Source organism: Podarcis cretensis, assembly GCF_951804945.1.
Source record: "Podarcis cretensis genome assembly, chromosome: 13".
Lineage (NCBI taxonomy): Eukaryota > Metazoa > Chordata > Lepidosauria > Squamata > Lacertidae > Podarcis > Podarcis cretensis.
Window position 1 is genome coordinate 50,588,690 of NC_137182.1, and position 21,897 is coordinate 50,610,586.

At 51.3% G+C, this 21,897-nt stretch overlaps 1 protein-coding gene and 1 long non-coding RNA gene across 5 annotated transcripts in view; one reads left to right on the forward strand and one right to left on the reverse strand.

Annotated features, from left to right (window-relative positions):
• Positions 1-1,463: 1,463 nt before the first annotated feature.
• LOC307202367 overlaps positions 1,464-21,897 on the forward strand; it is a 40,176-nt gene continuing 19,742 nt past the window's right edge. Inside the window, exon 1 of the long non-coding RNA XR_013832855.1 lies at positions 1,464-2,513. This is a non-coding gene — a long non-coding RNA (uncharacterized lncRNA). The remainder of the gene's footprint in view (positions 2,514-21,897) is intronic.
• The window catches only part of ZFHX2 (zinc finger homeobox 2), a 32,274-nt gene continuing 25,088 nt past the window's right edge, over positions 14,712-21,897 (reverse strand). For all 4 annotated transcript variants that reach the window (XM_079951696.1, XM_079951699.1, XM_079951697.1 and 1 more), the window contains 2 exons: positions 18,331-21,798; positions 14,712-17,046 (listed from right to left, as the gene is read on the reverse strand). In XM_079951696.1, coding sequence (XP_079807822.1) covers positions 16,208-17,046; positions 18,331-21,798 — 4,307 coding nt within the window. In that variant the 3' untranslated portion in view covers positions 14,712-16,207. The remainder of the gene's footprint in view (positions 17,047-18,330; positions 21,799-21,897) is intronic.

Consider the following 21,897-nt stretch of genomic DNA (forward strand, 5'->3'; position numbering starts at 1 on the left):
TGAAATGTGCTGAACTCCACTGGTGAAATCTGCAGAGCTGGCAAGCGATTGACTTTAGCTTATGGGCAGTTTGTCCTCAGCGCCACCATTTAAAAACAAAAGGTACCAAACCAATTTTTGCTTTCATCCTGGGATGTAAATTTGGAGTTTTGGGGATTTTTATTTGCAGCTGTGACTGGTTTCAGTGGGGAGCAAGTGTGTTTCAGCTCTTTTGATTCTCTTTTAGTGTAACATTTCCCTCCTTGCCATTTCAAATATCTCTCGTTATTTAATTCGTAACATTCATATTTTGCCAGTTGGCCAATAATCTTGCCCTTGCCTCCCACCCCCCCCAAAAAAACCTTTCCCTAAGAGGAATATTGGTTACATTGAAATCTATGGACACCAAACCCCAAGTAATTTATTTTTAATGTTTGCAACACAATTTATAATTACTTCTGATTATTGGCTTCCCTCCTTTTCAAGGTCCTTTCCTTGCTCCCTCCTAACACTCTACTTTCCTCCCAGGTTTTTTTGGGGGGAAAGGCAAAACACCTCCTGCCCCCCCCCCATTAAATGGCACCCCCAAATCCTTGACTTTCCTTGCCCACTTTTCCCCCTGCCTCGATGCCCGCTGGAGATTCCTTCCTCCAAACCCCTCCACTTCCTCCCCCACCATTGCACCGTCGGAATGTTAATTAGCAACCAGGATTTAATTAATTCAGCTGCCAATTAGTGCGGTGGTGGGGGAGGGGTGCTGCAGACGGGGGGCACAGATGGTTGTTCCTGGGCTGGCACCGTGCCACTTTCAACGGCGGATAGGGTGGGCGCGACGAAAGCCCAAGGAGTGGGGTGTTTTGTGTGTGTGTGTGTGTTTCGTCTCTTCTCCGGAAGGGACGCCAGGCTTGGTCATGCAAACACACACATACGCACAAACCCTTGTATCTCTTCCCGCTGCCCCCCCCCCAGCAGGGTTGGCATAACGGACTGGCACCTGCACCACAGGACATAACTGGAAATGGGTGCTGGAACGAGGCTGGCACCGCATGGAGAGAGAGAGAAAGAAAAAAGAAAAAAAGAGGGGAGGAACAGAAAGGGTGATAGGAAAAGAGGGGGGACAGGATGAGAGTGTGGAGGACGAGGGTTTCGAAGGAGAGCAAGCGACGAGGGGAAGGGGGCAGAGAAGCAAGGGATGCCTAGGACGAAAAAGCGAACGATAAGCGCAGGGATGGAAGGGGGAGGCAGAAGGATGGAGGTTGTGGTGGGGGGGGTGGAGAGGAAGGAGAGGAGGTGGTATATGCCAGCCCGATACCCGAAGCGATTCTGCACGGGGGAGGGGCGATGACAGCTGGCACAGAGCAGCCGCCCGCCCTGCCACCCTCCCTTCCCTCTGCGGCATTCGCTCCGCTCGCCAGCTTTAATGCCAACCGGGCAGGGGTGCTGGTGTGTAGGGCGGGTGGGGGGGGGAGGCTGAGTGCGAGATGCCAGGTTGGTGCATGATGACAGCGAAAGGGAGTGGGGGGGGGGAAGGACCAGGCAAGGCAGCAAGCAGCAGCTGGCAAGGCTGTGCCCGCAGGGAGATGGGAGGCAAGAGAGAGGGCCAGAGCAAACGGATTGGCACCAGGGTGGAGGCTGGCGCGCCGCGTGCAAATCTCTCTCTTTCTCTCTGAGATGTGTGCGAGGGTGTACGGCGCTTTTCGCGTGCTTGGCACCGTGCCTCCCGGCTCCGCTCTCTCCGTTTGGCAGCAGCTGGCAGGTGGCGAGGTGTTGGGAGGCATGGAAGGGGCAGGAGGAAGCCGAAAGAAGGCAGAGGAGATGGAGCCGGGTGGGTGCTTTGGTGACGGGCATCTGAGGTTGCACCCGGGCGGAGCTGCGGGCATTTGGGATGAGAGACCGGGATTGACACAAGAATGGGATCAGAGAGAGAGAGAGAGAAAGAGAGACAGAGATGGAAATAAATGCCTGGGCAAGTGTGGGGGTGGGTGCAACTTGGGGGGTGCCGTTTGGGGGAGAGGAAGGGCAGCTGCCAGATCGTGCCGCGGGCATTATTGGCACCCAGATCAGTTCTGTATTAAACGCCTCTTCCTCTCTCTGTCTGTCTCTCCTCACCCAGCCCCTCTCCCTCTTTTCAGACTGGCACACCTGTGACCATCTGAAGTTGGCACCGAGTCAAAGCCGGTTGGGGCTGGCATCACCCACACTGGCACGTGAACAGAGTCGCTGATCTTGGCACTGCGGCAAACGGCGGAGAAGCAGAGGAGAATGATAAGTCGCTGCCATCCCTGCTGCCTGGGCACAGCCTCGTCGCGGCAGGCGGAGACCTTGGCGGGCACGGAAGACATGGCGCACGGGGGACGGAGCAGACCGAGTGGCGTTCGGTCGGGTAGACATCTTCCTTTCTCCTGCTCCTTTCCATCTATCTGTCTGTTTTCTCTTTCTCAGCTGTATCGATCTGCCACCGTTGAACGGATTTCTGCAGGTCAAGACCAGGAGCTCGGAAGATCTTCAGCCAACCTTCTTTGTGGGCCGACAAGGTATAGACTTGAAATTTCTTCTCCTGCACCTTCAGGAATAGGAGTTGTAGGTTCTCCGGCAGCAGTTTTGGGAGAGGGGGTTGCTGACGTGATAAATGTTTGCATTTTATGTTGGGTGGGGCATCTCATACGATGGGTATGGTGGTTATCCAACTACCCATAGCGAGAGGATGAATGAACGGTTTGTTCAGATTGGTGGAATGGGAGGCCATTGGAAGCTACCTTGGCTGCTCAACGTAGTTTTGATGGATGTTTTTGGTTGTTGGGTCGTGGTTTGGCTACAAACGGTTCCATAGAAACAGTCAGCCCTTATCGACGGAAGGAATGAAGCGTTAAAAAACCGGAATTATGAACCTTAATTTTTGAAGAAATTTGTTGTGGTTTTCAGAGTTTGCCTTCTTAAAGATCCATATAAAAACATTTTTGTTTTCAGGATGCTCCTGTTTCAATTTTTGCACCCCACTTCTAGTGGGGCTCAGGGGGGAAACGGTTTACTTTTACCCCTGCTGTAACGCTAGCACAAATTAAAATGTATATTGGGGGCGAGGGGAGAAAGAGAGAACTTCCAAGACCTTTGTGGCTAATATATATATATATATCTTAAAATATTCCTCCTCATTTTAAATATTTTTAATTAACATTTTTTTAAAAGTGGAGCTGACAACCTATAATTTTCCAGGTGCTTTAGAGGGAGGAGAACATCCAAACCAATTAAGAACTTTTTTGATAAAGATAATGGCCTTGCGCTAATCATTAATATGACCAGTGCACAGTCAAATGTGTCCCATTAAAATCAACTAGAAACTGGGTGGTTAATTCATATCAATTTGTGAAATTCAGCCCTTCTCACCGCTTCTTGTTAGCTCCTTCTTTGTTCCCTATTTTCTCTTCTGTTTTGCTGAAGCTTTTTTCTCTTCCCCCAACTTCTCGCTGTGTTCCTGTTCTGTTCTGTTCGGTTTTGGGTTTTTTACCTTTTTCTTCATCCACCTTACCTCTGGGTTCCTGGGCTTCTTTACTGTCCATAATATCTTCCTTATCCTCAGACCAAAGTTCGCTGTGAGGCTTAAATTCCAGCCAAACTCCTTGTTTTCCCTTCCCTCACAGAAATCAGACCTACAAACATTCCAATAGCTTTGTCCCCATAGAACCTGGAGCACCTGAAAGCATTCCGTGTCATCACAGAAGCTCAGCCAATCACTGCTGGAGGCTTCAGCAGCACACGTACTGTGCAATATAGATACAAGCCAATTTATCGGTGGATCCTTATTGGTTCGGAGTTTATCTAAGATGCGTTGCTTGAGTCGAGGGGTAGTCATAGATGACTTACAAACCAAAGATGCCTGCCCAGACAGCTCTGATTAAAATCTGATTAAAACCCCACGTTTTAATCTGTGATTAATAAATTACTTGATTAATCATGTCTATCAAGTCTTCAGCCCTAATAAACTCTAAGAGACAATTTTCATCAAGGAGAATTATTTTCAATTTCCAAAAGCTTTAAAGCGAAACACGTTATAATTGTCCAGATGCAGAGAGTGCGTGGAGAGGACCCCTTTTCCGGTCTGATCCTGTGCCCTTTTAGAATTTCAGTTTTCCCCCTGCCCCTTTCCTGCTTCCTAATCACTCACTTCATCAGAGTGCCAGGTGAAAATGCTACCCCACGCCAATTCCGGGGGTTTCGTGTGTGTAAAAAGAATTATTTTAACTCAGTTTAAATTACAAAATAAAATCCCTCAAGCCCCAATATTCATTTTGACGTATGAAGTCTTTAATCATTAGGATCCTACGTACCCCAAAAACTGCCTCCTCTGCTTTGCCCCAATGCCAGATTCAGCCATCTTGGATGCAGAGCAGGGTGTGGAATGTGAACTCCAACTCCCATCAGCCCCAGCAAGCATGGCCAATGGGCAAGGCTGATGGGTGTTGTAGTCCGACCACATCTGGCGGGCCAATGGTTGATTATCCCAAATACAGACAGAGGTGTTTTGTGCGGGTGAGTTGCCTTGAAGGGCAATCATTTTTACCCAGAAGTAAGTCCCATTGACCTCAGTAGGGCTCGTTTCTGTAATAAATCTGCTTAGGGTCTCCGCCTTACAGATTCATTAAAGTCTGACCCGGAATGCCTTCCAGGAATGCCTTCCAGCAGAAATAATGCCTCTTTCGCCTTCTCTTTGGCTGGAAAAGGATTCCAGAGCAGTTTACAAATACCAGTGAATTTCTTATTTTAATATATATATATATATATATATATATATATATATATGGCTTTTCACTCAAATGTGTCCCGAGGCGTCTTGCAGTGCACAAACGAGATGCTAACGCCAAATGTAATAACAAGAATAAAAAGAAAGTCTAAAATGCTTGTATATGTTAGGACAGGTCCACCCCCTTGACAAATAATTATAAAGAGAAGCCACCGACATACCCAGGAACCCTTCAAATTAAGGGCCAAATGTCTGGTTTTCCTGGCGCCTAAAAGCAAGCCATGATTTTTTTAGTTACAAAATTCTTATAATGACCTGATGGACTGGAAACAGCCGAACTCTGGCTTGTTTTCTGTAACTATGGTTAAGTGTCATGTCTGAATGCCCAGCTAAACCATCGCTTAAAAGGATCACCCACCAACCTGGTTTGTGAAACTGTGGTTTGCAATGGGCTTCCAAACTATGGTTTGCATGGTTGAGCATTCCAGCAAACCACAGTACGTACGGTTTTTAGGCGATAAGCCGGTCTCTCGCTGATATCTCCATGTGCCCGCCTTCGAGGGCTTAGTAACCTGTGCTATAGTTTTGCTGTGCATTTGAGCGTTCGTTTAAGGCCACAAACCATAGTTAGCACTAACTGTAATTGTTGTGCCTGCCTTGGTTCCTTGTTTGGTAGCTAGAGTTAAGCACTGTGCATGTTGTTAAGCTTTTTGTATGATGGGCATGAGGCTGGCTGGTTCACAAATCTGCCTGGCTCAAACGCCTCAACACATCGGGCCTTTTCTTTGCGGTTGTGATTCAGCGATGGCTGTTTTCTTGGCATTTTGGTTTCCTTCTGGGTAGAGTCCCTTCTGGGACGCGGGTGGCGCTGTGGGTAAAACCTCAGTGCCTAGGACTTGCCGATCGTATGGTCGGCGGTTCGAATCCCCGTGGCAGGGTGAGCTCCCGTCTTTCGGTCCCAGCTCCTGCCCACCTAGCAGTTCGAAAGCACCCTTAAGTGCAAGTAGATAAATAGGTACCGCTTTATAGCAGGAAGGTAAACGGCGTTTCCGTGTGCGGCTCTGGCTCGCCAGGGCAGCTTCGTCACGCTGGCCACGTGACCCGGAAGTGTCTCCGGACAGCGCTGGCCCCCGGCCTCTTAAGTGAAATGGGCGCACAACCCTAGAGTCGGACACGACTGGCCCGTACGGGCAGGGGTACCTTTACCTTTACCTAGAGTTAGCCTTCCCTGAGTCCTTTGGAAAGGCAACTTGCCAGCCAACTGAACAAATACTGCCAAATTAGTACAGAAAGAGACCTTGTCACGCTTTGAGCCTATGCAAATGGGACTGAGGAACTTCCCCTCTTAATCTGGGCTGGAGTTCTCTTTCCTTTCTTTCCTGAGCATCGGAACTGTATGGTAGTAGGTTTTCAACAGCCGAAGTAAATTCTTTGCGAATCTCAGGACCGGCACAGAGCTGCTTTGCATGTGCCGCTAAACCGAACTGTAGCTTAGCATTAAGGGGGATATTGACAAGCTGGAACGTGTGCCGGAAGACAGAGACCAAGATTATAAAGGTCTTTAGGAGGAACGGTTGAGGTAGTTGGGTGCCTGTAGAAGAGAAGACAGAGCCGCTATGAGAGCCATCTTCAAATATCTGAGAGAGCCAGTGTGGTGTAGTGGTTAAGAGCGGTGGACTCGTAATCTGGTGAACCGGGTTCGATTCCCCGCTCCTCCCCATGCAGCTGCTGGGTGACCTTGGGCCACTCACACTTCTTTGAAGTCTCTCAGCCCCACTCACCTCACAGAGTGTTTGTTGTGGGGGGAGGAAGGGAAAGGAGAATGTTGGCCGATTTAAGACTCCTTAAAGGGAATGAAAGGCGGGATATCAAATCCAAACTCTTCTTCTTCTTGAGGCGCTGCCCCATGGAAGATGGGGACAAGCTTGTCTCCTGCTGCTGCAGAGGGTAGGAGTCGAGCCAGTTTGATTCAAATCACAAGAAAGGAGATTCCCACCAAATTTAGGAAGAACTTTTTGACCAGAAGAGCAATTCATGGTGAAACATGTGACCTCGGAAGGTGGCAGAGGTTGGATGGTCAGGGATTGTTTAGTTGTGGTTCTTGCTTTGTGGGGGTTCAAAATAAACCACAAGCCTGGGTTCAGGTGGCATGTTGAGCCAAACCATGGTTTAGCTCTCAGCAGCAGCACAGTGGCTGCAATTTCCACTTTTAACATTTATAGCTTAAACAGAATTTCATGTTGGGGATGGGGGAGCACCTTTTGAGAGAAGGTGGCAAGTAGAAGTCTGGTTATGGTCCTTTCTCTTAAGAGACATTTGGCTTTCTTCATATTTATATACCTAATATTATTTATACAGTCATACTGTATTGTTTTTAATACTTGATTGGAAGCCGCCCAGAGTGGCTGGGGAAACTCAGCCAGATGGGTGGGGTATAAATAATAAATTATTATTATTATTATTATTATTATTATTATTATTATTATACCTCGTGTTGCATTTGCTTCAGGTTGAGTGTTTTCAGGTTGCGTCCTGCGGCAACCTGGAAGTACCGGACAGGGTTACTTCCGGGTTTCACCGCTCAAAATGACGTTAGGCACATGTGCAGAAGCGGCAAATCGCAACCCGCGCATACACTGACGCGGGTTGCATTCTGCTCATGTTGCGAACGGGGCTCCAGAGTGGATCCCTTTTGCAACCAGAGGTACCACTGTATAGTGTTCCATAGCAGAAGTACTCTAGGAAGCCAGTGTGGTGTAGTGGTTAGAGTGTCGGACCAGGACCTGGGAGATGAGGGTTCATAATCCCCACTCAGTCATGACGTTCACTGGGTGACCTTAGGCCACTCACAGTCCCTTAACCCACCTCACAAGGTCGTTGTAAGCACTAACTGAGGATGGGGGTGAACCATGTACCGCTTGGAGGAAAACATGGGATATAAACACAATAAATAAGTTTTTCTGCTTTCCTGCTTAAGGAAGTTGGACGGGCCAGTCAGGTGGAGAGGTCGGTTGCCAACCTGCCCTCCATAGATCACCATGTGGTCGCAATTGGACCTGGACCAGTTGCAAAACATGCTTGGCGCCTGGGGGATTTCTGATTGGTTAATGTTTGCAGATGTTAGATCAGTTTCAGACCTAATAGCTGTGCCTAGCAACTAAAAGTTGATGGACATAGGCTAGGGAAGAATTTTCAGCCTCCCCAGAAGACTACAGTTCCCACGATTCTTTGGTGGTGGAGAAACACTCAAGAGTTGAGCAGGCTTCAAAATGTTGCAGGTCTATAGCACGGGTGTAGTTTTTTGGGTTACCAGTATGATATTTCAATGCAGAGCATGTCATACATTTGGGGCAGAGAGCCGATGGGTGTCACTCGCCTTGTTCTCATCCATGGTGTTTGTGTGTATACAGATCTAGGTAGATGTATATATTTTGCCGCAAAAGAACACTGATGAGTCTGTTGATTTGGTGATGCTGAATTTAATCAGCCCACGTTAAGTAGCAAAATATTTTTGCTCATCAATGCAGATAATGGTTTTTGAATATCCTCGTAAGGTGAGATGATTCACGAGAGGAGCCATTGTTCAGGAACCTGAGAGAAATTAGCGGAATATTTTTGCTAATCAATGCAGATGATGGTTTTCAAATATTGTCGTAATGCGAGATGCTTCAGGAGAGGAGAGGCTCGATCTGAGCCAGAGTTTAGCCCCATAACCTGTCTATTGTGTCAGAGATTGAGCACACTGAAACAAACAGCAGTGTAAATGTCACCTAGCCAATTGCAGAAATATCCATGGTGGACTATACCACTTGGACTATAGATGGGGGAATCATCTGTTTGAATGCTTTCCCCATTGTGGGGGAAAATATTGCAAGCGAAAGAGAGGGTTAGATTAGAATGCTTCCCCCTGACGTGCTCATTTTTTAAGAACAGGGAGGTGTGAGGGGGTGTTATTGGGACTTTCCAAGCTTGCAGTCTGAGATGGTGCAGTCTAGAAAGGACTGTACTCTGTGTTGTATCAGCTCGGAGTCGTGTTTTCGTTGACAGAGAAAGCAGAGAGCCACATTCCTCCTGCCCTTCTCGTTTGCCTTTCCCGATCCTTAGGGAAGACGTCAGAAGAAAAGTATCATGATGCCAGCAAGTTCTCTCCCTCCTTTCCCCAGACCGCAAACGGATGCATTATTATTGTTTCTTTAGCTTTTTGATTCCAGCAGAAACCTGTTTCTAAGCTTCACACCCCCAACGCCCCACTACAGTCATGAGGGCTAGAATCGTCTTTTAAAAATCAGGCATTGATTGATCCTCTGAAACGAAAACATTTATGTTAGAGGCTAATCTTTGCCACAAACCCCAAACAGTATTTTTGTGGGGGTCAGTGCTGCTTTATTAATATGCCTGTGTGTGTGTGTGTTTTAATTTATTATGTGCGGGTCTGTTTTCAGTCCTGTTTGAACTCAATAAACGCTGCATTTTTCGCTCTATAAGACGCACCAGACCACAAGATGCACCTAGTTTTGGGAGGAGGAAAACAAGAAAAAAAATATTCTGAATCTCAGAAGCCAGAACAGCAAGAGGGATCGCTGTGCAGTGAAAGCAGAAATCCCTCTTGCTGTTCTGGCTTCTGTGATAGCTGCACAGCCTGCATTCACTCCATAACACACACACACACTTCCCCTTACTTTTTAGGAGGGAAAAAGTGAGTCTTATAGAGCAAAAAATACGGTAATTGGCGTGTGATAGTGAAAGGCAGGCATTTGGTCAGGCCTAGCAGACGTAGGGAGATTGTAGAGAGATCTTGAAGCTGAGATTCTGGCGCTGGTTGGGACTGTGCACAGGATCACTTGGCAGAGTTTGATTCTGTTTCCCACATCCGAATTTTATTATTATTATTATTATTATTATTATTATTATTATTATTATTTTCACCCTCCACCCTAAGGCCCCAGGGTGAGTTACTATTAAAAAGCAATATGAAAAACAGTTTGAAACAACCCACCATTACAGAAATAAGGTGGGTCTAAGAGTTACGTACTTTTGAGGTCGAAAGCCAGGATAAAGGGGTGCATCTTCAGCATTTGCCAAAAGCCACACAATGAGGGTGCCAGGTACATTTCCCACAACTTAGGGGCTGCCACAGAGAAGGCCCTGTCCTGGGCTGCTACCCCCCAGAGCTTCTGAGGGCCCTGGAACAAGAAAGAGGGCTGCCCCTCTTTGTCGATCTAAACACCTGAGAGGGTCTGTAGCGAAGGAGACTCTCTTTCAGGTATTGAGGGCCCGTGTCGTTTACGGCTTTAAACACCAGCGTGAGCACGGTGAATTGGGCCCAGGGGCTTTTGAGATCTACACAGAAGCCCAGCCGCTAATGTGGCCGCTGCAGTTTGCACCAGTTGAAGTTGCCATGTTGTCTTCCAAGGGCAGCCCCACACAGGAACAGTGGGGCTGGTGGCAGAGCAGGAACCTCTTGCACAAAGCTAGTGGGCAGGTGGGAGCTGTGTGGGGCAGGCAGGCAATGAGTTTTGAGTTTTTTAGGCTGGTCCAAGAGATGGGGAGGGCATAGGGGCCAGGTTTTTGCCAGCCAGGTGGCAGCAAAGTAGGAGCTGGCCGGGGCTGAATTGATCGGTTAAATCTGAGCTCTGATTACACCAAGGGTGATGTTGACCCAACAATATAGCCTTATCCCAGGATCCCTGAAGGTAGAAATTAATCTTAACATGTCTTCTGTTGAGGGCTGTCTGCTTTCTATATTTTGTACTCACAACACCCCTGTGAGGTAGGTGCAGCTGAGGAAGTGTGAATTGCCCAACATCGCCCAGTGAGCTTCATGTTTGAAAAGGGATTCGAACCCAAGTCTCCCTGACCTGCACCCAATATCCCATCCAATGCACTATGTTGGCCTTTTGTGGGCCCGGGTGGGGTATGGCGTATGTGGGTCTGCCCTATGGAATTTGGGGTGGTGGGGATGGGGAATTTTGATCTGAGCAATCTTTAGGTGGCCATGTGCCAGTGACTTGGCAGGGCCAGAGGGAAAAGTGAGGGTGGACCAATAATTTTTAATTTTACGGTAGGCTGGTTTCTACATACTTTGCCTCCCCGCCCTTGGAAAAATTCCCATGGTCTTTGCCCCCTTCCCTCACCCCACTCCAGGGCCCTTTGCTCTGCCCTTATGTCAAAAGACTACAAATAGTCTTCTATCAATGTCTCCAAGATGGCGCCCGTTGCCGTGGCAGCAGAAACAGGGAACCAAGCCCTGGTTCCCGCGGCTTGAGAAACACAGGCCAAAGATGGCAGGCTACCTTCTCCTTCTCCCCCCACCCCACCCCTCAGACGTTTAGAGTTTGGCAAAGAAGAGGGCGGGGGTGGAGACAGATCTGGAAATGCGTGCGAATTCTGCCGCCATTAAAGAACAATAGATGGGGAGTTGATTGATCAAGGTCACAGCCCCAAATAGATGTCAGTGAAGTAGTGCGCTTGCACCTCATATCCCAAGCCTTTAAAAATGGGTCAGCCCACATTTTATGCCGGTATTTATGCTCTGTTGCACATAAAATATTCCCTTTGCCCTTGACAAAGACTTTCCAACATGCAGCCTGTTAGCAGGTGATAACGCTCCTCTCCCATGCCGTGAAAATCTTTCCCCTCCCTGATTCCCAGATACCAAACACCAACATGGTGGAGCATCTTCTCCACGTGCCAAAGGTCCCGGGTTCAATTTCTGTCACTTCCAGGCAGGGCTGGGAGAGACCCATGGGCTTCCTCCATGGGGTGGCACCCAGCTTCCTAAAATCGTTGTCTTATTATCTCATTTTATTTTCTAACCATCCTGGGCACCGTTCACTCCTATGAGAGAAAACAGAACGGATCCCCCTTGAGGAATTTTTTTTTTGGGGGGGGGCACCTAAATCTGCTCCTGGTTGATCTCAACCACTGAGAATCTCCTCTGCTATCTTGCACAGCCTCTTCCTGACTTCCGTTCCTTGGTCACACTCTAGTGTGACCGAGTTTTGGAAAAACCAGCATAGCTAGGCAAGGGCAGCGCTCTTGCCTGGTGCCAGAGATCTTGTTTAATTTTCGAAAGTCTGCCCTGCTTTTCTCCCAGCAGAAAACTCTCAAGAGCACCTGACGGTATGGAGATGAAAAAAGAATCAGAATAATATCTTACTGGTGAGCTTAGTTTAAACCAGTAGCTGGTTTGGATTTCTTTGTAGCATTTCCCCCTCCAAATCAACCCTACAAAAATCAGAATATTTGGATCGCCTGCTAAGAAACTGGTGCCGGTTGGAAAACAATACTGTTTTTCTTTCCATGCACATTTCTTGCTAGGCAAAATTGTTTTAGAACATTTTTGCATTAAATCACAGGGTTTGAGATTTTATTTGGGTTTGCACCCATTATTAGCAGGGAGGTGGGGAGGCAGATAACAGTCAGTGCTAAAGTATGTAGCCCATCTAGAAAGCAAGTTATGAAGCAAATGTGCAATTGTTTTTATAAGCATATTCTATTAGATGAGCCAGCCTGGCTGCTCCCGCCTTTTGGTTTTTAGCCAATGAGTGAAGTCATAGCTGTGATTGACAAGGGAGCTGTTTGAACACCCAGCCAGAGAAATCCCCAGGTCTCAAAGAGCTACCGATTTCCTTCTTCTGTCTCAATTTTCTCATCCTTGGGATCTCCATAATTTCCCCTTTCCCTGCAGCAACTAGGATACATCTTTCCTGTGGTGGGTTTGTCTGAGTTGTTTCCTGCAAATACTCTATACACAGTGAGTCCAGGCGGATGTTAAAGGAATTCCCCCCACCATCAGATGGCAATGCAATAATAATAATAATAATAATAATAATAATAATAATAATAACCTGCAAAGAAAGAGGCTTCGGCATAAACACCAAGCAATAAGAATTCACTGTGCAGGCAATTTGCAGTATAGTGGTATATGTGAGAAGGGATTACCTATGTGCTTAATAGGTCTTACTCCCAGGTAACTGGGTACAGGACTAGGTTTTGGCTTAGGGTTGTGGCATTGAGAGAAAGCCAGCCTTCCAACAGCTGTGTGGCAGGCAGAAATTAAGCAGGTTCAGCTGTTTCTAGTTTGGAAATACAATTTTTTGGGGAGGAAGAGTGGTGCGTTCGAATTCTGCCGGTCGAGAATGACACAAAGCAGACGCAAACGTCATGCAAATCTGTGCCCCCTTTTTCAAGTGTGTTGGAGGACCCAGAAAAAAACAGAAAACCTGGTTGTGGCCCTCCTGTACCACAGGACTTCAAATCTTTAGTGCCCCTGTTTTGTGGCACTGCTTTCCCAAGGCATATGGATGATCAGTTCCCAAGTAAAACATAAGCAGCTGAGCCCTGCATCCAACTTGTTAATAAGGGAGGGATGGTGATTCTTCTTTTATTTTAATTATCTACTTGTGTTTTTATCTTGTATTTTATTCGGTGAACCTGCCCTGAGACCTTGTGATGAGGGTCACTATACAGTGGTGCCTCGCAAGACGAAAAGAATCCGTTCCGCGAGTCTCTTCGTCTTGCGGTTTTTTCGTCTTGCGAGGCAAGCCCATTAGCGGCTTAGCGGATTAGCGCTATTAGCGGCTTAGGGGCTTAGCGGATCAGCTGATAAGCGGCTTAGCGGCTTAGCGGATCAGCTGATAAGCGGCTTAGTGGATCAGCTGTTAAGCGGCTTAGCGGATCAGCTGTTAAGCGGTTTAGCAGCTTAGCGGATCAGCTGTTAAGCGGCTTAGCGGATCAGCTGATAAGCGGCTTAGAAAAAGGGGGGGGAGGAAAAAAACCCGCAGGAACTCGAAAGACATTTTCGTCTTGCGAAGCAAGCCCATAGGAAATTCGTTTTGCGAAGCATCTCCAAAACGGAAAACCCTTTCGTCTAGCAGGTTTTCCGTCTTGCGAGGCATTCGTCTTGCGGGGCACCACTGTATAGATTTAATAAATAATAAGAACAACAACCCACATTCATTGGCACTGTGCAACTAAACCCCTAGATCAAGGAATTCACTTTTTTAAAAAAAAAAAAAAAGTTGTTTTGGGTGCACATGAAAGATACTTTCCCTGCTTCACAGGAAAAAGCGAGACCTTCGATCAATATCCAATATTTGTCTATTCTTCAGTGCTTTTACTCTCTTCCCTCTCCCCCCCACAAATATATGCAACCAACCACCACCCTGCCAAAAGCATGTTCCCCCCCAGATCGTCTCTTTAATATAATTTTTATTTCTTTTAAATTTTTTATTGTACCCCATCCCCCCCTTTAAATACACAACAGAAAGACATTTCCCCTCGCCCCATTCTGGGGTGCAGAGTTGTGGGGAGAAGGGGGCCAGTCTGAGGAAAACAGGGTGGTCTCGGAGGGTGAGCCGCTGTAGGAGCCCACCCCCTCTGGACGCCCCGAATGTAGTTCGTTTGGTTATTTTTGTGGGGGATTCTTTCTTTTTTTTTTTGTAATCCCCCCTTCTCTACCCCACAGGTTTCCACTTCCATCAACTTCTTAAAATTCTTGTCCATCTTTGTTTTAAGTGGGAGAGGGCCCAAAAAACACTTGGCAGGTCGGAAGAGGGGGGGTGGAAAGGGCTGGGGAAAGAAAAGAACGGGAGAAGGAACCCCAAAAGAACGGACACAAAGGAGGAAGAAAAACGTGAGGGCGTAACTTTTCTTCTTCTTCTTCGTCATCGTCGTCATATGTCTTTTTCTTTTTAAAAAAAATTATTTCCAGTTTGCTTTTTATTATTCCTTTTGTTGGTGGGTAGTCTCTCTCTCAAACTGTTGGTTTTCTTTTTGGTTATTGTATAGAAGTTTTTTTTTTTTTTTTTAAAGAGCTTTGGATTCATAAAGAGGGTTTTTTGTGTTCTTTTTTTTTCCTTTTTTTTTCTTTTTTGCAAGGACGTCGGCACACCAGCACGTGGCAGGTAACTGTGTGTGTGTAGACGGGAGGATCCTTCTGGTTTTATTTTATTATTATTTTCTTCTCTTTCTTTCTTTCTTTCTTTCTTTCTTTTTAAAGCCATCGGAGTAGGGTTTTTTTTTTGTGTGTCGTTTCCCGCACGGAGACGGAAGTCACGTCTATCAGGAGGAAAAAGACAGCGAGGTTGTTAGTTTTATTTGGTTCCTCAGTGCGGGCAGAGACCCAACTGGGGACGAGGAGGAGGAGGAGGAGGAGGAGAGAGAGAGAGAGAGGAGGGAAAAATGGCGGGAAAGAAGAGGGAGAGGCGCCTTTCTTTCCCAGTTTGGTTGCTGTTCAAGTCGTTCAAAATCCATCAACAAGTTCGGGAGTCTGTCCATCCGTCCAGGACGGGAATTATTATACACAATGGGCAGCACATGCTCTAGGAGGGGTTGGGGGTGTGGGGTTGGGGACTCAGTTTCTCATCTTTGCCCCCCCTCCCCCCCTTAAGTTTTGTTTCCTTGGGTTAATAACTTTTCTTTCTTTCCGTCCATTATTTTTGTTTGCTTTTTTTTTTTTTTTGGCCTTTCTCAAGTCGGTAATAACACAGTAAAAGGGTGGAAGGTGAGAGAGAGTGAGAGAAGGAGCTCTAAGCAGGTGTGTGTGTGAGAGAGAGGGAGGGAGGGAGGGGAGACCAGGTTCGCACGAGGGCGTGCGGCAGGTGTGCCGGCAGCGGTCACGAGCGTGTGTGGAGATGGGCGGGATGGGGGTGTGTGGCTCTTGCACACATGAGGGGTTGGACTTTGGGCAAAGGATTCTGGGAAGCTCCCGTTGACACGAGGAGACGGTGCGGCGAGGGAAGGGGGTCCTCTCCGCTGGAGTCGGCATCCCAAGGAACACCTGTTGAGATGCTCAGGGACCCTCCTTGAGGGAAAACATGGAGGACACTGAGACCTGAACCATAGACAGTGAGAGCCTCTCGTGCCTCTCTCATGTGAGGTACATGTGTATGCCACAGGAGGTGGAAGACTCTGGAATACACAGGCATGTGTGAAGGGACTGCGGGAAGGCGATGGGTTGGGCACCCATGTCGGACAGGATCCAGGAACCCTTTCAGGGAGGAGAGACCCTGGGAACTGGCGTCGGCCAATGCACAGGGCTGTGAGGGCAATGGGCACGGTGGGTGGCAGAGGAGAACAGCTTCTGCACTCCATGCAGAGCGCAAGGCATTTCTGAGGTGGGCACTGTTGGGGGGCTCCTCAGACAGCAGGCTGCATTTCTGTTCCGCACCAGGTCAACTGGTCTTCCCTCAAGATGGCGGTGGGGTTGGGGGAGTGGGGTGGGACAGCTGAACATCTGGGTCCAGCTTTGCCCACATGGCTACCCAGGGGTTTGGGAAGAGTGTGGCCTTCGGGCAACTGGGTGTTGCCTCGGCCGGGGGCCGTTTCTTGAGTTTACTGGTGGCGGGGGGCTGCGTGATGGGCGTTTGGTATGGGCAGAGGGCGCAGGGCACGCCAAGCGGGCGCCCTTCCCTCCGCCGGCTGGTTGGCTAGTTGGTTGGTTGCTTAGTCCTTCTCTCTCGGTCGGTGGCAGTGTAGCATCCGTCTCTATAAAGCTAGTAGTGTCGTAGAGGTAGCGTTACTTTTTGGGCTGGAGTCCGAGTGAGGTAATTTGGATTCCTCTTTGGCAAACACCGATGCGGTTGCTGCGTTGGATCCGGCTTTGCGCCGGTGAGCGCTGGAGCGAAGGTGGGCCCCCAGGGCCTCGCGCCCGCTCACAAGCACCTCGCAGGCCAGGCAGTGGTAGGTGCACACGGGCACCCGCAGCGGGGGCGGGGCCGCGGGGGGCTGGCGCCCAAAGTAGCAGAAAGTGGCCTGGTGGGCGGCGGCGGCCCCCTCGCTCTCGAAGGCCGCCTTGCACTGGCGGCAGAGGTACTGGTGAGTCACGTCAACCGTGGAGATGCCGGGGGCCTCGGGCACCTCGACGGGCGGCTCGGGCATGGGCGTCGGGAGCAGGGGGCTGGGCAGCAGCCCCATAAGCGTCTGAGGTATGACGGGGTTCATGGGGAACAGCCCCTTCTTCATGCCGTAGAGCTGCTGGAAGTAGGCCCCGGGCAGCTGCGCGCCAAAGAGCGAGGGGGCAGCCGCCGTTGCTGCCGCCGGCAATGGGAAGGGCAGGAATTGGCCTCCCAGCAGGGCCGGCACGGCAGCCTTCAACGTCTTGAGGTTCTTCACCGCGGCAGTGGAGGGCACGGAGGGTTCCTGGGCTGAGCTGGAGGCGGGGTCTGCCTGGCCGTCGCCCGGGGAAGTCTCTGGAGCAGGTGCCGGCGGCTCTGTGGAGGGGCCAAGCTGGGCTGGTTCCGGAGTGAGGTGCTGAGGTAAGGGGGGCCCCGGCTGCGTGGAGGCCAAAGGGGTGCTCAGGGCCCCGGAGGAGGAAGAGGAAGGGCCTGTTCGGAGAGAAAAGAGGTGTGAGTTGTGTGCTGCCTCCACCTGTTTCCTCAGTGTTGCCTTTCTCCACTGGCTCCCTGCTTCAAACCCTTAGGGACAGAGTCTTTGCAGGATGACCGGAGAGCCCAGCCAAGCCCTCCTGGGGTAGCTAAGGCTGGAGAGCATGAAACTCTTAATCTCAGGGTTAATCTCTTGAAAGACTTACATTGGCTCTCAGTACGTTTACGAGGACAATTCAAAGTGTTGGTGCTGACCTTTAAAGCCCTAAACGACCTCGGCCCAGTATACCTGAAGGAGCGTCTCCACCATAGCTGTCAACTTTTTCCTTTTTTTAAGGGAAATCCTATTCAGAATAGGGGAATTTCCCTTAATAAAAGGGAAACATTGACAGCTATGGTCTCCACCCCCATTGTTGAGTCCGGACACTGAGAGTTCCCTCCCTGCAAGAAGTGAGGTTACAGGGAACCAGGCAGAGGGCCTTCTTGGTAGTGGCGCCCGCCCTATAGAATGCCCTCCCATCAGATGTCAAGGAAATAAACAACCATCTGACTTTTAGAAGACATCTGAAGGCAGCCCTATTTAGGGAAATTTTTAATGACTGATGTTTTAATGTATTTTAAATATTTTGTTGGAAGCTACCCAGAGTGGCTGGGGAAGCCCATCCAGATGGGAGGGGTATAAATAATAAATTTGTTATTATTATTATTTATTAGGGGTTCGAGTCCCACGTTGGGTCTTGCAGGGGGTTGGACTAGATGATCCTCTACATTTCTACAATTCCACAACCCAACATCTGCTTCCTCTGGTTGCTGAGATGGACGCCCTCTCATTCTGGTAACAAGACACCAACTACCACTCTCAATGAACCACCCCAGATGCAGGGGGAAGAGGAGGAGATTTCGGCGCCATTTTCACCTCAACCTACTCCCGACGTGCACAATGGAAGCCTCGGGGACGGGACAGGGGGAAGGAAAGGCTATGCTAGTGGGAAGAAAAGGGAAAAAAAGTTGGGAGAAGAGAAAGATTGTGTGGAGAACCAGAATGCCACACAGAGCGACTACTTGGGATGAAAATGACGCCATTTCCACGCAAAATGGCAGAAGTGGGGATTAGGGTCAGAGCAGCATGTGGAGACCTAGCGATACTTGTGGAGAGAAGCTGAGCAGATATTGGACTGGAAAGATCCCATAGTGAGTGGCGAACCTGTAACACGGCTTAAAGACGAGGCCCTATCCCCAACCTCCTTGAACGTAACTTACCTTTCCTTCCCACCTCTCACTCACCTGGCGCAAAGGGAGCCATGATTCCAAGGGAAGATGGCACTGTGGCGGGAGGCATGGAGGCACCCAGCCTGGTGGGAGATGGCGTCCCTTTGTCCGGCACGAGCTCATAGCACTTGCTCTCGCTCTTGAGCTGAGCCTTGATGGCCTCCTTGAGTCGGGCGAGGTGCCCACGGGAGAAGAGGTGCCCACGGCAGGACACGTAGAAATCGTACTTGACTTCGCAGTAGGGGCACTCGGCCTGCGATGGAGTGCTGGGATGCCCCTCCTCGCCGCCGCTGGCAGCCTTGGCCTTCTTCTCCTTGGCCCTGGCGTTCTGGAACCACACTTGGATCACCCGCTTGGGCAGCCCTATTTCCTCGCCCAGCACCTCGCACTCTTGCATGGTGGGCGTCCTGTAGGCCTCGTAGCAAACCTTCATGATCTTCAGCTGCAGGCTGGACATCTGCGTGCGATACCGGCGCTGGCCCAAAGCGTCGTGCATGCCTCCAAAGCCGCCGTCCGCCCCTCGGCTCCGCCGGCTGCCGGAAAAATCCAGATCGGCCAGCGACGAGGAGGAGGAGGAAGACGAGTCGCTCATCTCCCCTCCCGACAGGCTCCGGTCTTCATTCTCTTTTGGCAGTTCTTCTTCGGCTGCTTCTTCCTGCGCTTGTGGCTCCGCAGGAATCTCTGGCTTCGCTGGAGGTAGCTGTAAGCTCACCGCAGAGAGGCTGGGCGCGAAGGCCGCTCCGTAGTGGATGGTCTGGTCTCGCGGCAGAGGGCTGAACTTTGGGAAGGCGGAGGGGAGCACCGGCGAGGGCTTGCCGGTTGCGTTGGCCGTGCCGGCGTTGCACCGAAACTGACCCTTCCTCTCGCGGGCTCTCGTGTTCTGGAACCACACTTGGACCACCCTCTTCTTGAGCCCAACCTCTTCGGAGATGCAGTCGAGCATCTTGCGGGTCGGGTTGGAGTCCTGCATGTACCAGCGGTACAGGATCTCCAGCTGCTCCGGCAAAATGGTGGTGCGCAGGCGCTTGTCCCGGGGGGGCTCACTGTCCCCTCCCGCCACGCTGGCGCACTCGCTGCCGGTGGGCGACAAGCTCCCGTCCTCGTGCTTCCGCTTCTGTGCCCGGGAGGGGTCTGGGTGGGCGGCGCGGTCGCCAAACACCAGCGGGGCCAAATCCAGGGGAGGCTGGGGGGCAACTGGGATTGGCGGAGGGCCGGTTGCTGGCATGTGAGAAACACGGTGGATATTGAGGAGGTCGACGCTTGAGAATTTGGCTGTGCAGTGGTCACAGGGATGGGTGCTTGCACTTTCGGGAGGGGCCGTGGGTTGTTCCTCCTCCTGAGGTTTATCTCCAGTGCCGTCAATCTTGGCTTCTCCATTAGCCCCTGAAGGCTTGGGCGGCTGCTGTTGCTGCTGCTGCTGCTGCTGCTCTTCTTCTTCCTCCTCCTCCTGCTCCTCTTCCTCAGGGCCCTCGTTCTCCTCCTCGGCCCCCTCTCCCTCCGCATCCACCGGCTGGTCGTTGTAGCACTTTTTAAGGTGGCGCATGAGCTCAAAGATACAGCGGAAGGACGCCCGGCATTTCTTGCAAGAGGGCTGCACTGCGGCACCTCCGCCCCCCACGCTGGCCTCGCTCCCGCCGCATTTCCGCGCTTTCTGGCGGGCGTTTTGGAACCAAACCACGATGACCCTGTTGGGCAACCCCAGCATTGCAGACAGCCGCTCCACCTCGCCGTCTTTGGGGTAGGCGCTGCACTCGAAGAAAGACTGTAGGGCTTGAGACTGGAACTCTGTGAACTTGGTGCGGGAGAAGCGCCGGGTGGACGGGAACCCCCCGCGAAGAGGCTCGGGAACCCCGGGCCCGCCGCCGCCATCCTCGTCCTCCGCCCGGAACCACAAGGATTTCAAGCGCTCAGGAGGCACAAGGGGGGTCTCGCTCTCTAGCGGCGGCACCACCACTGGCATGGGCTGCATTAAAAATGGAGGGCAGAGCGGGGGGATCTCCAGGGGCAGGGTGGCTGGCACGGTCACTGTGGTGGTGTCTGTGGCAGCAGCAGTAGTTGGGGCAGTCGTCGTGGCAGTGGCCGTCTCGATGGGCAGTGCCGGCGGCGGAGGGGGATACATGCTGTCATAGCTCTTCCGGAACTGGGCGGCGTAGCGGTTGAGCGCCTCGAAGGGCAGGAACCGCCGGTGCACATGCTCCTCATGCGTCTTCAGGATGAGCATGTTGGAGAACTGCTTCCCGCATGTGCCGCACAAGAGCTTGCCTGCCGGCGGGCGCGGAGGTGCGGCCGGGGCAGGGGCGGCAGGCTGCTTCCCCTCATTGTACTGGATCACCAGCTCAAACCCAAAGTTCTCCAGGAGGGCTTTGGCAGCCGTGCGGGATGCCTCGCTTCCTTGCTGGCTCCCCTCGGCCTCCTCAGCTTCGGCCTCTTCTGGCGCCTCCGGTTTGGAGCCGGCAGCGGCTGCCGGTGCCTGCTCTTCCTTGGTTGGCAGAGGTGGCAGCAGCACGGGCGGTGTGGCTGGGAGGGTCAGTGCCGGGGTAGCCAAAGCCAGCTTGGGGGCCACCTTGAGGTCGTGCAGATAGAAGGGGAGCAGCAGCTGCTGTTGCTGCTGCTGGAGTTTCAGGAGCGACTCTGGCACCAGCGGGAAGGGCGGCAGCAGCGGCGGAGTGAACAAGGGCGCAGGGAAGCGCTGCAGCTCCGCCGCGGACGGCGCCAGGAACGGGAGCGTGGGCACCTGCACGCAGCCCGCCTCCAGGAGCTTGGGGGCTTCCGCTTCCAGCGGCGCTTCGCACGGGGGATCCGGCTCGGCGGCCGGCAGCTCCGCTTTGCCGGCGGCTTCCATCTTGGCGACGCGGGAGCGGGTCTGGTGCAGGACGGAGCGCATGTGGATCTCCAGCGTGGAGCTCTGGTTGTAGGAGACCCGGCAGGTGGTGCACTTGTAGGGCTTGTCCGAGGAGGGCTGGAGAACACCGGTGCCGCCGGGCTCGCCCCGGGACGGCGTGGAGGGGTCGGCCGAGGCCTTCTTCATCTTGTGCAGGTGGGAGACGGAGTTGTAGTGCACCAAGAGGATGTTTTTCTGCGTGAAGGACTCCTTGCACACTGTGCACTTGTAGGGCCGGGCCGGGTCGAGGAACTTATCCAAGGCGAAATTGGTTGCCTTGCGGTAGGACAGTGGGTGCCGGGGGTCTTGGCTGGGCAGGGCGAGCGGAGAGGCCTCAGGAGTCTCGGCTGAAACCGGTGGTGGCGGCGGCGGCAGCGGCTCCTCCAACGGGGCATTCGGATGTGGAGCATCTTCGTCTTCAAACTCCAGAGGAGCAACTGAAGGAGGAGGTGGTGGTGGCGGTGGCAGTGGAGGAGGAGGTGGAGAAGAGGTTGGGGGTGGCTTTTCTGGGGGGTCAGCAGGTGGAGCAGGGGAGGCTGGAGGAGGAGGAGTTTCAGGGCCAAGCGCAGGAGCCGGAGAAGATTTCTCCCCTGTGAGTGGTGCTGATGTAGGAGAGAGAAAGAAAAAGGAGAGAGAAAAGATACCATCAGTTATCCCCGCAGCCTGTTTTGTCGCTCCTTAGTCAGCATGTATTTGTGTGT